The 14996-nt window shown below is 38.5% G+C and overlaps 1 protein-coding gene across 4 annotated transcripts in view; it reads left to right on the top strand.

Moving 5' to 3' along the window:
- Positions 1-811: 811 nt before the first annotated feature.
- The window catches only part of LRRC28 (leucine rich repeat containing 28), a 55805-nt gene continuing 41620 nt past the window's right edge, over positions 812-14996 (top strand). The window contains exons 1-6 of one of the 4 annotated variants that reach the window (XM_064517912.1): positions 815-940; positions 1606-1683; positions 3215-3443; positions 7951-7991; positions 10708-10745; positions 11505-11642. In XM_064517912.1, coding sequence (XP_064373982.1) covers positions 1634-1683; positions 3215-3443; positions 7951-7991; positions 10708-10745; positions 11505-11642 — 496 coding nt within the window. In that variant the 5' untranslated portion in view covers positions 815-940; positions 1606-1633. Of the gene's footprint in view, positions 941-1557; positions 1684-3214; positions 3444-7950; positions 7992-10707; positions 10746-11504; positions 11643-14996 lie in introns of those variants that run through there. The other 3 variants (XM_026121667.2, XM_026121668.2, XM_026121669.2) reach the window with 3 other exon arrangements.

Genomic DNA, 14996 nt, shown 5'->3' with positions numbered 1-14996 from the left:
CAAAAAATCTTAAGCTTTTTCTACATGTTGCTTTATTTGAAGTGCTGTGAATATACACAAAAAGAAATACTTCTGCAAGGTATTCAGCTTCTATGTTCAGCTTCTTGGTACTCCTGTAGACCTGCTATGTGAATATTGCTCTTAAGACAAGTTTATGGGGAATTAAAGAGGATTTCTCTAGCTAGGATTCCTTTTAAGGCAGCTTGTGGGGCTGATCTTCAGCAAAGGAGAACTTGTAAACCCCAGTAATGTTAAATATTCTGAGTATGAGGGAGTTTGCTGTCATTGCAGTCCTGATGTAACAAAAACAAGACCTTCCCTAGGACAGGATTTATGTATGGGGACACCTCAACATGTGCAAACAAAATCAAAATGAGCTGAACAACATGTAACAGCTTACACAAACAACGTGTATGCTCAGCTACCACAGATCCCTTCCCTGTTTTAACTAGACCAACTGCTGTGCGTAAAAATGCGCATCCCCTCCGCGCCTGGCGCGGCGCAAACACGGGGAAGGAGCAGGAGCCGACGCGCTCCCCTGAGGAGACCCGCCGGGGCGGAAGGCGGCGGTCGCGGGGGAGCAACGCCCACCCGCTTCGCCCCAACGGCCGCGCACGACGCGAGGCTCGAGGCGCGGCCACAGCACAACGACGCCACCGCCGCGCGAGGCAGTGAGAGGAGCCGCCTTCTCATTGGCTGAGGGCGGGGGCCGAGGCCGTGAGGGGACAGAACTTTTGATTGGACGAGCGGCGGGGTTGGGCGGTGGGGGGCCGTGTGATTGGGCGAGGGGCGGGCGCGCGGGGGCGGGCGGTGCTGCGGCCGGGCCGCCGTCTCGCGAGAGTCGCGCGCGGTCTCGCGCGGCTGTGGCCCGCCCCCGGGTGCTTGGGCCGGCGTTGGCGCCGAGCGGAGGCGGCCCGGGGTCAGTGCCGCGGCGGCGCCGGTGAGTGACCCTGCCCCGCGGCCGGGCGGGTGCCGCCCCCCGCTGCCGTGCGCACCGGAGCGCGCGGAGCCTTCTCGGGGTGCGCCTGTCCCGCCCTCAGCGGAGGTCCCGCGGGCCCTGCCCCTTTCCCGCCTTCTCGGCGGTGCCGGCGGCCTCCCGCCGCCTCCTCGGCCCGCGGGCGTCTCACAGGCCTGCGGCGGCTGCGGCGACCCTCCTCCCCCCGCCGGGACAGGCCAGTCCAGCCCCCGCGTTGTCCCCTCACTGCCTGGGACAGGCCGGTCCCTGCCCCTCCCTCCCGCCCCCCCTTTCCGAGACAGGCCGGTCCCTCCGTCGTCCCCTTCCTATCCCTGGGACAGGCAGTCCCCCCCGCTAGCAAGCAGTCGAAACTCCTCTGGAGATGGCCCGCAGGTCCAGCGGGCTCCTGAGCCTCCTGACTGTGTCCTGTTCATACACCTTCGCTTAGCTCCCACTCCCGAATGCGTGCTGCTGTGCGGGCTTGTTTTTGTCTTCTCCATCCTCTGTGGAGCAGTTGTTTCTGCCCTGAATGACCTGAGCCCTCACAGCCCCATCATCGCCATGTGCATGTGTCATCATGCTCGCTCTCTCCATTCATTTAGAGCCTGTGTCTGTTTCTTCTTGGTCGTGTTGTCTCTCATCTCTGGAAGGAGATTATTTAAAGAAAAAATTCGGCTGATGGTGGAAATAAGTGGGAAGATTTCCTTTGAAGTAAGAGCCAAAACAGAGTAGGTTTTGACTGGCCTCTGCATTTGTGGGCTTGCATGTTCTGGTCTTTGTATCTGTGTGCCATGCCTAAATGTCATCCAGTTGCTATGTGGAGTTGCAGCTGTATAGGAATAGTCCACATGTGCAGGACATCCAAATAGCTTACCTGGACAGGTAGGAACACTGTTGGATATTTATGTGTGTGTTTCATGACTTCTTAGCTTTTAATTAAAATCAAAGCAAAAAGCCATGCTTTCAAAGGGAAAAAGTTGGGAGTATGGGGTAGAATCTACACACAAGCAGCTAACATGTCCAAAACTGCTTCAGTTATTATCAGGGAAAGATGAGCTTTCCTTTATCATTTCTTGTATTGTAGCACTCAAATACTCTTGGACTATGCGCCTCAAAATTTGTAATGCTTCTTCTTAAATTATTTTAATGATGATCACAGATGTGGAATTGAGAACTATGAAGTCCTAATTTTCATTATCTACTTGAAAGATAGGAGAGCTTTAGTGTTTTGCAAGTGCAAAGGGTAACTGTGTCTATAACCTATCTCCTAAAGATATCTAACGGAGGCAACTACTTGTTATGGTGATGGTCCTTCTCATGAATACAGTTTAACCAAAGTTAGACTGACATTGACTAATTTTGTATAGGAGCCCCAATGTGGTAATCTTTTGCTTACAGAACTGATCTTGGATTGGGGGTAGCTGGTGACTAGAAGAGGTGTGCAGGATGCTACCTCAAACTTGTGATTAGGAGTGCTCTAAGAAAATAAATGCTGTATTCCTGCAGCAGGGCATAGACTTGGTAAAAGCTGCTTATCTGGAAATCACAGAGAATTACTGAAATAAGGTAGTTTGTTTTACATGCACAGTACAATTCTGAGTAAGGATTTTAATTGACAAAAACTACCTTATAATCAGATAGGTTTCTTGTTGATAGCTGGGTATCTTCACTTCCAATATCTCTTATGATTAAAAATCTCTCCTCCAATAAAGGAATGAGCTAAAATAGCTTGTAACTGAAATATTTCCCTGTAGTTTTACATGGGAAAGTGTACCAAAATTTCATAGCATTTTTGCCTTTTGGGCATAAAAGCTACATGGAGGTATTTTAATCAGCTAAAGATAGGCAGTCCTGTGATAAATTTGTGCATTTCTTTTGTTATGATCCCTTAATAAGTGGGTTCTTTGAGCTCACTTCACAGAGTAAATGTAGAGTATCAGATAATGATTAGTAGAGAAAACTTTCGCCATATCAACTTTGACTATATTATCTGAAAGTCCATGGAAAATGGAAGAAAAAGAGCATTAGTATCTTGTTACTGCATGTTTGAAAACACATTAAAATTTTATCCAGGAAAACAGTCAAAGACTCACTTTAGCTAAACTGGATGTGGAAGTTTTGCGTCCTTCACTTATTTATTAAAAGGAACAGCTGTGTTTAGACAGAGTATCCAATAATATGTTGTAACTAACTCCACAAAAGAAGGCATTGCATAAACCTTGATATGTTTTTTTCCCCTCCCCTCTTCTTATCTCCTAGAAATGAGTCTGCTTTCAGAAGATGCAGTGTACTAGATGTGGTGCTTGGAACAGAATTAGTCATGGCATCAGAACTGTGTAAAACAATCTCTGAGGCAAAGCTGGAAAGGCACAAGAACTTGTTCTTAAATTACCGAAATCTGCATCACTTTCCTTTGGAGTTACTGAAAGATGAGGGGCTGCAGTACTTGGAGAGACTTTATATGAAAAGAAATTCCCTGACCACATTGGTACGACAACCTCTTTATTGTAATGTTTACTGTCTGTATGTTTAGGAATTCTGATTTTGGAACAGAAAAAAAGGAGAATTTTTTAAAAATAGTGCTTTAGCAAATCTGATCCTGAATGGTGTCATCAATTGTGAAATTTAAGTATCATATTATCAGTATCAAGTATCGGTATTGTGATCAGAATTGCATAGATAATGTAGAGTGTAATAAATGAAAATCTATGCCCTGTTTTATGGTTACCCTTTTGAAACTCTGCGAAGATCTGGTTTTTTTTTTCCACGTTTACAAATTTTGCTCACAGTCTCAGTGGTCAGGCCTTCCTACTGTTAGAAGATATTGTGTAGTCTAGTCTACATTCCTTCATTAGGCTAAACAATATTTACCTTGGTGTATGCCTAATTTTAAAAGTCAATGTCAATCCCACAGACTCATTCAAAGCTGGCTAGTAAGGTGCCTATGGAAGCTTGTGTCTGTGGTGAGTTGCCATTGATAACCTGAACAGACCTAATTTCAGGGCTGTCTCTTCCTCCGCTCCCTTTCTGTGAACTGAACAAATTCTCAGGCTCAGTGAATGTTGTGACTTCAGAATTCAGTGTGGAGTAGTTTTAATCATGTAAGGAGCTGCTAAGACTCTGTGTAGAATCAAAAACTTAGGGCTTTTAATAGGCTCGCGTCTCCAAATGATTCAGTTTTTTTTTCTTGGGTTCTTCTGCAGTAAGATAGAGAAAATAATAGCTGGGACAAAGGAGCTGGAGGGCCTGACTTTGTCATAGCATCAAAAAATTGATCAAAATTATGTATTTCTTAGTCCTTTCTAGCAACAAGTCCAGCACTCCAGTTTAAGGAGTAATTTTTAAAATTTTAACAATAATGCATTAGAATTCCTCAGTGAAGGTTTCACTTCATGGAGCAGAAGCTGAAAGGATTCTGAAGATTTTGCGACTTTTCTCAAATGAGTCCCTTAAGTTTGTATGTACTGTAGAAAATTATTTTGGCACACTTTGGCCAAGTCCCAGCTTAATGATTTGATAGGCACATAGGATTCATGGTTACAAATTAAAAAAAAGTGTAGAGGGCTGTGCTTCAGCACTTTGTGAAATACAGTGATTATTTAGTGGTGTTAGGCTTATGAAATTTGCACTGCTCAGAGGATGAAACAATGATATGGAAAGTTTGCGTATCACTTTTCTGTATGTCTGTGTTAAAGCCCAATTTTTTTTTCCTTAAAACAATTATAGATCAGAAACCAAAACATTATCTTGCCAATTAAAATTTAGTTCCATTTTCTTTTCAATATCTATTAATACTACCAGCCCATAGATGTGAATTATGGTATAATTAGCCTTGGTTACAAATGAGCTCAATGTAGAGGGAGGCAGCTCTGATCTGGTAGTGCTCAGAATTGTCATTGATAACACCTAGGCAAGATGATTTGCAAACACTTTGAAGCAGAGAAATAGTATTCAAAGAGATGTGGATAACTTGGTCATAATATTACTTGGTGGAATCTCATTCAAGTGTGTAACGCTACCTCTAGGAACTAGACGTGTAAAATCAGGTATAACACACTGAGCATCTGTTCTGCAGAATAGAGAAGGAAAGGTGTAGTAGACCAAAATAGAGCAAGTCATCAGTGCATTATAAAGAAGGCAAATATCTTTTTGGGACATGGAGGGGTTCACAATCTCTGTTACAAGCTGAAGGAAGTAATTCTTGGGTACTGCTGAAGCATAAGCTGGAGTAAGGTTTGCAGTCTGGGGTTCCCATTTACTCGTGTTTTTCATTAGTGTGAAAGAATCTAGAAAGCAGCAACAAAATGATTTTTGGAGAACATGTGCTATGAGAAAAGGTTGAGAGATTTAGGTTAATTTCTCTTGCAAAAAGAGAAGATGGAGAGAGGAAAAAATGTAAGAGGAAGGAGAGGAACACAGAGGGGAACATCAGTATGTTTAAAAAGCAAAGTTTTTATAAAGAAATGGATTTTTTTCTTTTTTAATGTCCACTGATGGTAGGAGAAGTAATCTTCTGAGTTTCAGTAAAGAAATGGTTAGATACATGCAGAAGAAACTCAGCTGAGGATAGTTGAGAACTATAATAGATTATTGAGGAAAACTGTATTTCTTTCACTGGAGGCTTTTGAATGAGAAAGCATACAAATATTTTCGAGGGGAAATCTTGCATTAGACGGTGATACAGAGGATGTAGTTTTAATGTTTCTTTCAGCCTTGTGCTGCATTGATTCTATGTAACATGATGAGCATTAGCTCATCAATAAATCCTTCAAATGGTATATAGATTATTAGCAATCATTATCAGAACTAAATCTGAACCATATTTCTTTATTTTAAGGTAAGGTGGTATTTTCTACTCTGTCCAACCAGGTCTTCCTTTCTGAATTTTGAGAAATACTGACTGAATCAGTTTTTGCTCCTCTTTGCTCTTCTAAAGTTATTCCAGTCCTTGATGGATGACTCCTATGAAAATGTCTGGCCATAGATACACTGTCAGCCTTTATGTATGCACTACCTAAGAAGAAATTTTAGTTTTGTCCTCAATTACAGGATGGAAATGATAGAGAAATATGAGATGATGAATGCATCAGGGAGCTATATAACCCACCGGTAGCCCAGTATCAAGTCTTCTACCCTCTCCTCATTTAATGTTTGACTACTAGCATTAGGTTTCCAGTAATCCCATTTCCTCATCTAAAAAAAGGAAATAAGTTTGCCTTGACAGCAGTATAAGAACTATGATCTAGCCATATCAAAGAATGATTGTTTATAACTTAAATAACTCAGAATATGCATTGCTGTCCAATTGAGACAGATCAGCATGGTTCGCTTTGTGAAAAATGCCATGTGGGTGGGAGCAGGAGGGAAGCTTCTTTAAATTGACAGAAGTGATGATTAATTTATTGTTATTTGTAGTCCTGTCACCAAAAGAGACTGGAGCTTGTATGTCACTGACTTCTACTTTTCAATAGATGGATAAGGTATTGGGTTTTTGATCTTAAGGTATTGGGTTTTTGATCTTAATTTCATTGTAGGATCTTTTAAACAAATTCATCTCAAAGCCAGCATGCTTATGGTACTTAAAGAGATAAGCAGGTTTTCTGTTATGGACTTCTTAATTGTACACTTTTTCTCTCTCTACTGAGTTTAGCTCTCTTACAGCACGAAACAGATTTTTTTTTTAAAAAAAAAGTACAACGTTCATGTGTAATGTGGAAATAGTTTGTGGGTGTTTCAGATTAGCATCTTTACTCTAATGAAGGGTTTGGGACAACAGTGAGAATATTTTTTCATATTCCCTCTTTGCTTTTAAGTTAAACTGAATTTGCTGTGCTCAAGCTAGTTGCAGACTCTATATTCCCAGCTTAAGCTTTTTCCTTCGACCAAATAAAATTCTGTGCTGTTGAGAAGATAAATGTACTGTAATAAACCTTCCAGTAGGTGGCAACAACTGCTTGGGTATAGCCGGTTTCTTAAGTCTTGATGTCAACTGGTTCATTTGTTATGGAGTTATCATTTGCTGCTCCCTGGTTAGAAACAAAATAATTTTTGTACTCAGATCTAGGATGTGGTGTTTTTGTTTCATATAAATAATATGACATTACTTTCTCAGGTTAGCATATTTCTCCACAATAAATTTATAACTGCAAAGTTGAGTTCTTTAGGTGAGAATATACCTTAGCTGATAATAGAAACTGCTAAATTTTTAATGGGAAATTGACCATGTTATTGAGCTGTTTAAAAATTTTTTTTTGTGTCTGCTTATATGTATATTGTAAACAGTTAAAAAATGAACTTTTTCAATAAAACTATACCTATGTTTAAAATAGATTTCTTAAGCAATGAAACTGTCTTAACCTTGAATAACTCCTCAAGCCAATTTTGTGCTGTTTGTTCATGGCTATAAATGCCATCCAGGGATCAGTTAGGAGATGGAAAATGACGTGCATATTAATATGTAAATAAGGAAATCTAGTTTCATGGAGTCAGTGCTTCTGGTTTGGTGGTAATTGACTAAGCTACACAAACATTCTAGATCATTTCCTAATTTACCAGCAATACAAAATAAAAAAGTTATATAGTTAGACATCTTGTATAGTTCCTTTTCCACCTTAAATCTCACAGCAGCTTCTTAGCAGTCGCTCTGCTTTCACTAACTCAATTATTTTAATATATTTTCAAAAATAAAGTTCTGGTAATCCATCTTTTCAGCCTCAAAAGACTGACTACCGTTTGCTTGAGGAGCCATTAATGTTGTTTCTAGGCTGTAGTTCAGTTTCAGTAATGAATAGCTCTCCTTAGGTATATTCCAGATTGTGCTGATGGAGAGTGTGTGGGGATTTGGAAATGGGGTATTGTATACAGGTTCCTTGTTGCAGTTTTTTGTGCCTAGTTGCTAACATGTTTTAGTATGGTTATTAAAATGAGTTCGATACACAATGTGTGTGTGTCTGGTTTTTGTTTTTAAACCTAAAAGATCTCTAACTCTTTTTCAGCCAGAAAACCTTGCACAGAAGCTTCCAAACCTCGTGGAATTGTGAGTTTGTGTAGGAGTTCTAATATATTTTTATTATGCTGATACATCTTATCTTAAACTAATTTCAGAATGTACTGTTTGCACATAACATACCTCTTAAGAGTGAAGGGTTTTTTTGGAGGGTAAGAAAGGGTCATTCTTGTTGGGTTTTTTTGTGTGCTTTTTTCTTTTTAAAGGATATACATCCAGATGTATTCAGTCCCATGTTAATATTTTTTTATATTATGTCTTCTTTATTGTATAACAAAAACTGTTTTACAAGTGCCTACACTGCTAAGGAAAAAGAACTTGCCCCAAAAGTCCTGTGTATGCTGTTGTCACACTGATCACCCTGACCTGACCTGTTGTCACTGGAACCTCCAAACAGTATAGTCAGATGGGTGCAGCAGAGCCAGAGTAACAGGTTACGGCCTCCAGCCCATCCGTATTTGCTACTACTGGTAGCATCCCCCACCCAGCTACTAGTGGTATGACTTCAGTCCTGCTGATTGTAATAGTAATTTTTTGGAACCAAGTCAGAGATTGTCAAATAGGAGCAGGCATGAGCAAGTAGGGGTAGTAACCACTTAATGATGTTTGCTGTAGGTGAAATAGTTTATGCAGTCTTGCCCAAAGAATGGAGTCACGTGAATTGTATTGTTTTGGCAATTAATTTTGAGTTGTAAGCTTGTGAGTCAGTGCTTTCCTCCTTCCTCTTTTCTCTTGTAAGGCTCTGATTTGCCTGTACAGTAGGATTGGGGTTTTTTGGTTTTGTTTTTTTAAAGGAGATCCTCTTTTTCCCTTACAATTTAGTTGACTCCCTTTTAGTTGAATAACTAATGGACCATTCATTTGTTTATATAATAGAATATTCCAAACAGGGAGATATATATGTGAGTATTGTAATACATTCAGCTGTCTGATCATGTCATTTTAATTTGGCCCTTGAAACTGCACCTTTCTGGTACATGCGACCACAAGATAATTGAACTGTTTTGTAGGTCACTGCAGTCTCCAACTTGCATGAGAGACAGTCTTGTCCCATCATGCCTGAATCTTGAGAATCTGTGTATGCTCTGAAGCAGTAAAATATTCTCATACTTGATATAGTCAGTATTTAATGACTTGCCATTGGGCATAAGGAAATACCAATATTATCTGATGGTGCCATTTGGAAAACCTGCCTAAAATCACAGGTTCTTAAAATAATCTCTTCTGAACGCTGCACTGTAGGAGTCAGTAGACCTAATTATTAGGAGTTCAACAAGCTTAGTTATACCACCATTACCCCGTACATTCTAGTGGTCTAGAGAGAATTGCACTTGTCCTGTGATTCAGGTAGTTCTAATAGTAAAGTAAATTTTTGATCGGCGAACAAGAGTTATTTTGTTGACAGAGAAGTGAAGAGAGACTACAAAATAAAGATTCCATTTTAAAGAGACCTTTGTTACAGTATTTCTAAACTTTGAAAGGCAAACTTAATTTCTGAGAAAATGAAAATCAGTTGCATCCCTTAGCAATTTCACCATATACTTTTAAAAGCTTCACTGTGGTCTGCATTTCTTTGTATATTGTGTCCCTCATGCAGGGAGTCTTACGGATAAATCCTCATAATATACATTTTTTTAGACTGCTTCTATCTGTGAAATAGTTCACAACAATTTTCAGTAGTTGCAGCTGAAAAGGAGAATTTTCATCCTGAGGTTATATATAAGGAGTTCTACAAACATATCAGCTATCCTTGTTTGCTACATTTTTAATAATGCTTTGAATTTTTTCTGCAATTTTTAAAGAAAAAAAGAGAGCTCAGCTGTTACAAGTAGTTGAAATATTCATGTGGGGTTTTTTTGCCTTGTTTTGCCTCTGTCTCCTCAAAAAGGCTTCTGCTTTTGGAAATGCTGTTTGAGTAGAATGGAAAAAAATGGGCTGTGCAAATCATTTCTGTGTGTACTTAAACAATTGGGCATTTAGTACTCAGTATTCATGTACAAATAGACATCAGTATCTGAAAATTTGGTTATTGTCATTTGCTACAGGGCCCTTTCACTTACTTGCAACAATGTCTATTTCATCCATCAAAACTAAGATGTGTGAAAATTTTTAAAGTTTTTATGTTAAGAGTAGTGCTGGATGTGCTCCACTAGAGGGTGCTGAATATTCTTAGGGAGAGGTCAGGTCCCCATCAGTACTTACTAGTGATTATGTACATGCCTGGATTTTCCTTTTCAAAAAAGTGCTCTAGCTTTGAAAAACCCAATTACGGTAAGTAGATCATGTGTTTGTCTCTGCAGTCAGTTAAGGCATGAGAATCTTTTATGTACAGGGAAGGGTGTTCGTAATTGACTTAACTTGTGAGGGTTTGGGGTTTTCTGTTACCGTGCATTTGGTGTGAAATAACCTGTAATTAAAATATGGTTCATTTTGGTTATTCTATCTGCTTCATTCTTTTACCTTCTTGTTGTTTGCTTATGATTCTCAAAACTTAAGCCCATTGTTGTTGTAACTGTGAATGTTTTGTTTCAAATAATTGTATATCATTCTTTTATGATAAGTTTCACTTAGCCTATTAAATGATTAAATGCCTTTCTGTTGCCAGTTTTTGTGGCTGTAGAGAGGAATGGCTTTGAGGGTGCTCTTTTCTTTCAATCTGAAATTGGATATTTTTGCAAACTGATTATGTAGCAGAAGTCTTTGAGTGTAACAGGTGGTATCCTCTGCTCTTTTCTCCTCCCCCTAGGTACCTTCATTCAAATAACATAGTTGTTGTACCTGAAGGTAAGTAACCTACCAGCTCACAATTAAGCGGCAGGAATCATAAAATATTCATTTTTCTTCTTTGAAGAGGCATATTTTTCCTTTGTTTTCCCATAAAACATTAAAGATTTTCATACAAAATATACCTGTGTAGCTCTTAGTCAATAATATCCTTGTTTATGTTATGTTAAATTCTTCTAATGAATTCTCAAATGTACCTGAATGCTCTTTGCCTCAGTTCTAATTGCAGAAAGTGAAAAGGCTAAATGGCAGTCATCTACAGAAATAAAACTCCAGAGTGTCTTCTGCTTTGAGATAGTTACCAGATAAAATATTCTACTGCTTTTGTTCATGAAATATTTGAAACCTGAAGTATCAAGAACTTGTACTAGCTTCTTTTCCTTGCACTAATTGTAGAGTTATGTTTCCAATGTCAGAAAAGCACTTTAAACTCTGTCTGAATATATAATTTGGATAGTCTCATAACAAAGGGATTAAAAAAGCGATTTCAGGGCAAAATTGTCTGAGGAGAATATAGAAATGGGAGTATCCTGTATATGACTCTCTATTTCTCCCCATCTCGTTGCCAGCAATACTGTTTGTTAGATAGATAAGTGTTTCCATAAACTCTGACACTCATGTAGGAGACCGACTTTAATACGTCACAATCTGCTCAGATGTAGGTGTTAGGTGCTGTGGCTTTTTATCCTCTCCTAGTCCTATTAAGATTTTAACATTACTCTTGGGTCACATTCATGTTTTAATCTGTTCTCTCACAAGCCATTGGCTCCCTCGTTAAACTGCAGTTTCTGGACCTAAGTGATAATGCCCTCGAAATTGTGTGCCCGGAGATTGGCCGCCTGAGATCTTTACGTCACCTTCGCTTGGCTAACAACCAGCTGAAATATTTACCTGCAGGTAAGTACAAATGTGTGAGGGATTGGAGCAACGACAAATTCCTTTTGAACTTAATTTGCACACTGGTCTGCTCTAGACTTTTTCCTGTCTTACAGTTGAAGCATGGTACAGCTTGCCTTTAAAGACCAATCAGGGATTGATGTTGTACTGTATTGTGCTAAATATATTCTATACTTAAAAGACATTAAGCCATGCTGTATGGACTAGAGGTAAAGAAAAGTCCTGAAAAATGCTTCTGAAGGAAAAAGTGTATCTATTTAACGGTCTTGGCCATTGTATCAAGAAAATGTTGAACTTCTATGAGAAAACACAAAATGCTGATGACAAACATCATTTTGATAAAATGATGTGTGTTCTAATTTTACAAAATATAGAGGATTCCAGTCTTCCCTCTCTGTCTTTTAGCCAAATAACCCCTTATTTGTATTTCCTAGGAAGACATATATCCAGTAGGTTTGCCTCTGGCAATTCTACCTCACTATGACATCAGATAACAAACATTGGTCTTGCTAGTTTATAATAAATAAAAGGCAAAATTTTTTCTAAGTAATTGTGACACAAAGACAGGAAAAGTTGGCTGTAGGCAGGTTTTCATGATTTTTTTTTTTTTGTCTTCTAAATACTTTGATAAGCAGAAGTAACTGATTCCCCTTCTTTCAACTCCTATCTGTCTTTCCAGATGAGATGACGATGAGGATGATTTTTGTTGTTTAAATCTTGCTCTGGGTATCTGTGCTTTCTGATCTGTACAGATGATAAAATGTAAGGTCAGCAGTTGAAAAAACTGGACTAACTTAATCTAACAGGATAAGCTTTTGGCTCTAATTTTAAATGAATTTTCAGTGTGACCTTCATGTGTTTATAAGTTCACATTGTGTATTCTTAAGAAATATACTGCAATTGTTCCTTGAAGTTTTGGGTGCAGAAATTGAGCTGTCCTTTCCTTGTACTTTTCTGGGCATAATAAGCTTTGTAGAACAATTCAAAGAATGATTATGATTCGAAAGAAAAAATTTTATATGACTATGTAAATCTTCTGGAATGAAATTAGATAAACCTGTTAAACATTATGACCCAAGGCCAGTAAAATTTCCATCAATTTTCAGATGTCCTACATTCAAAAGAAAGGAGTGACTTGAGTGTGCTTTATGTTCCTCAAAGATAATTTACCTTATGGTGCTGTACCATGAAAGAAAGATTTGTTCAAAGAAAAAATGACACATTTTTTGCAAAACTTCACACATTAACTTAAAAAGGTTCCAAAAAAGACTACTTTCAAAAGGATAATTTACATTACTGAAGAGCTGATCGTGAGTCTACCACATTTGATTAGGAATTGGTATTAGCTGCACAGGCAAGCTGCATTTATTTTCTCCTGAAGAAAACTTGGTACTAAGCATCGTGCATAAGTGCATTTAGAGTTCTGTGTGCCTGAATTTCACGTTTGGAAGTAATTCTATACTGTTGCCTACTTTTAAATCAAAGAATCCAGTGGTGTCCAATCTGTCTGTGTTGCTGGTAGTGTACCATCAGTTTATATATATGCTATTATTGCTATCAGTCCTGTCTGTTTAGATGCTGTCACTATCAATGTGACTGGGCATCATGCAGCTTGTGAGTTATCAGTCTGAGCAGGATTAATCTTTCACTTATGCTAGAGAGTTTGCTCAGCTAAACTATTGCATGATGTGTTTCCTAAACTTAATGCATCCTGATGTGGGGGCTTCCAAGGATATTTTCATAGTTTTTTCTTTATAAAATTGTGGAGATTTAAAAAAATCTCTCTGTAACAAAACATTCAGGTATAAAAATACATTTCATCAATTGAAAAAAATAGAGGAAAAATATTAAGTTTTGATATCTTGTTGGAAATATTTTTATCCTCAATAACACTGGTAGTATGAATCTTCATAATAAAGTGTTAAATAGCATTCTGTCACGAAAACTAGCAAAGTTAATCAAATAAAGCAGTCCGAGATGTCATTACACTGCACTACATTATTTTACCGTGTGTCGTTGTTAGCTTCTTTCCTTACGGTGGATATTGCATCACAGAGCGTTGTTAGGGAAAGACACCTCTTTATTCCTCTTAGTAATTCATAAAATGTTAAGTAACCATTTAAGGTGTAACATTTTTCAAATCATTCAAATCATTACCATCATTTTACCCCAGACTTAGCCCTGCACAGATAACACGAATGGGCAGTGAGCTGTAGATCACAGTAGAGGATCCAGTTAAGAAAAGCTGATCATTATTCACCTTATGTAACCAGACAGGCCAACCTGCTGCGTAATGATGTCATCGATAAAACGCTTATTTCAGTGCTGTTGACCTGTCATTCCTCTTCTCTCTCCCTTCCCAGTGCCAGGTGTTCTAAGTCCCCTCAGTTTCTGTTGAAACTACACGGAGATCTAGGAGGGTAATACCCTCTTCTTAGTAGTGTCCGTAATGAACCGATACAAAATCTCTTTGTTAAAACTGCAGAACAATTGGATGGTAAAAGTTCTTGGATGTTCAGATGCTCAGTGACATTTTTCTGTTGCACTACATACTTTGAGAATGATGCTTTGTTGTACCTGCTCTTAATTGTGATTGATTCAGAACTGAAATAAACAATGCAAATAATAGCATATGTTGATTCATTAACCATTTTTAATGTTTTGTTCCACAGTTGTGCTTTTAACATTTGATATTAGTATTTAAGATTTGCCTCACAGAAATCTAACATAACTCGATTTTAAAACAATTGAAATAATAGGCTTAATAAAGCATTTTAAAGATTTATATCTTAAATCTGATTGTAGACATTCTTTAGTCTCTAATAAAGATTGAGCCTATGCTATGGTTTTCCTGTAATGTCTTGGGCACTAAGATTTTAGCCTCTACCTTGTGTCCCTTTTTTCATAAAACTTGTGAGAATTTAATAACTTGATCTCTATGCTTTTCTCAGGTTTGGTCATGATTGTCCAACTTGTATGAAAAGTTAGTTTGGGAGAGGAGATGGGGGAGAATGATGAGAATACGTGCAGACAGCATGAATGTATAAGCCTTAGTTTCCTGAAGAAATCAGGAGGTGAGGCATGAAAATTGTGTTCCTTGGAGATTAGAAAGCACTTGCTATGCTGTGGCACTGCTGTAGTGTAAATAGTAATCCTACCTTTGTGCTTAGCAAACGCTACCAAATCAGTGTCACCCATTGATAAGATCATGTACTTTGGCCTCAAGGCACCTTGCTTAATTGCACACTAGCACTGAAACAATGTGATTTCGTTTACACATCTTTAAAATGTTGTGAGAGATGTTCAAGGATGACTAAACTAAACCTATTGAGAACCAATAGGAAAAAGTTGTTC

This window comes from Dromaius novaehollandiae, chromosome 10 (genome assembly GCF_036370855.1).
Source record: "Dromaius novaehollandiae isolate bDroNov1 chromosome 10, bDroNov1.hap1, whole genome shotgun sequence".
In the NCBI taxonomy this organism is placed as follows: Eukaryota; Metazoa; Chordata; class Aves; order Casuariiformes; family Dromaiidae; genus Dromaius; species Dromaius novaehollandiae.
Note: the sequence above shows the minus strand (reverse complement) of the source record. Positions and strands in the feature narration are given on the sequence as shown.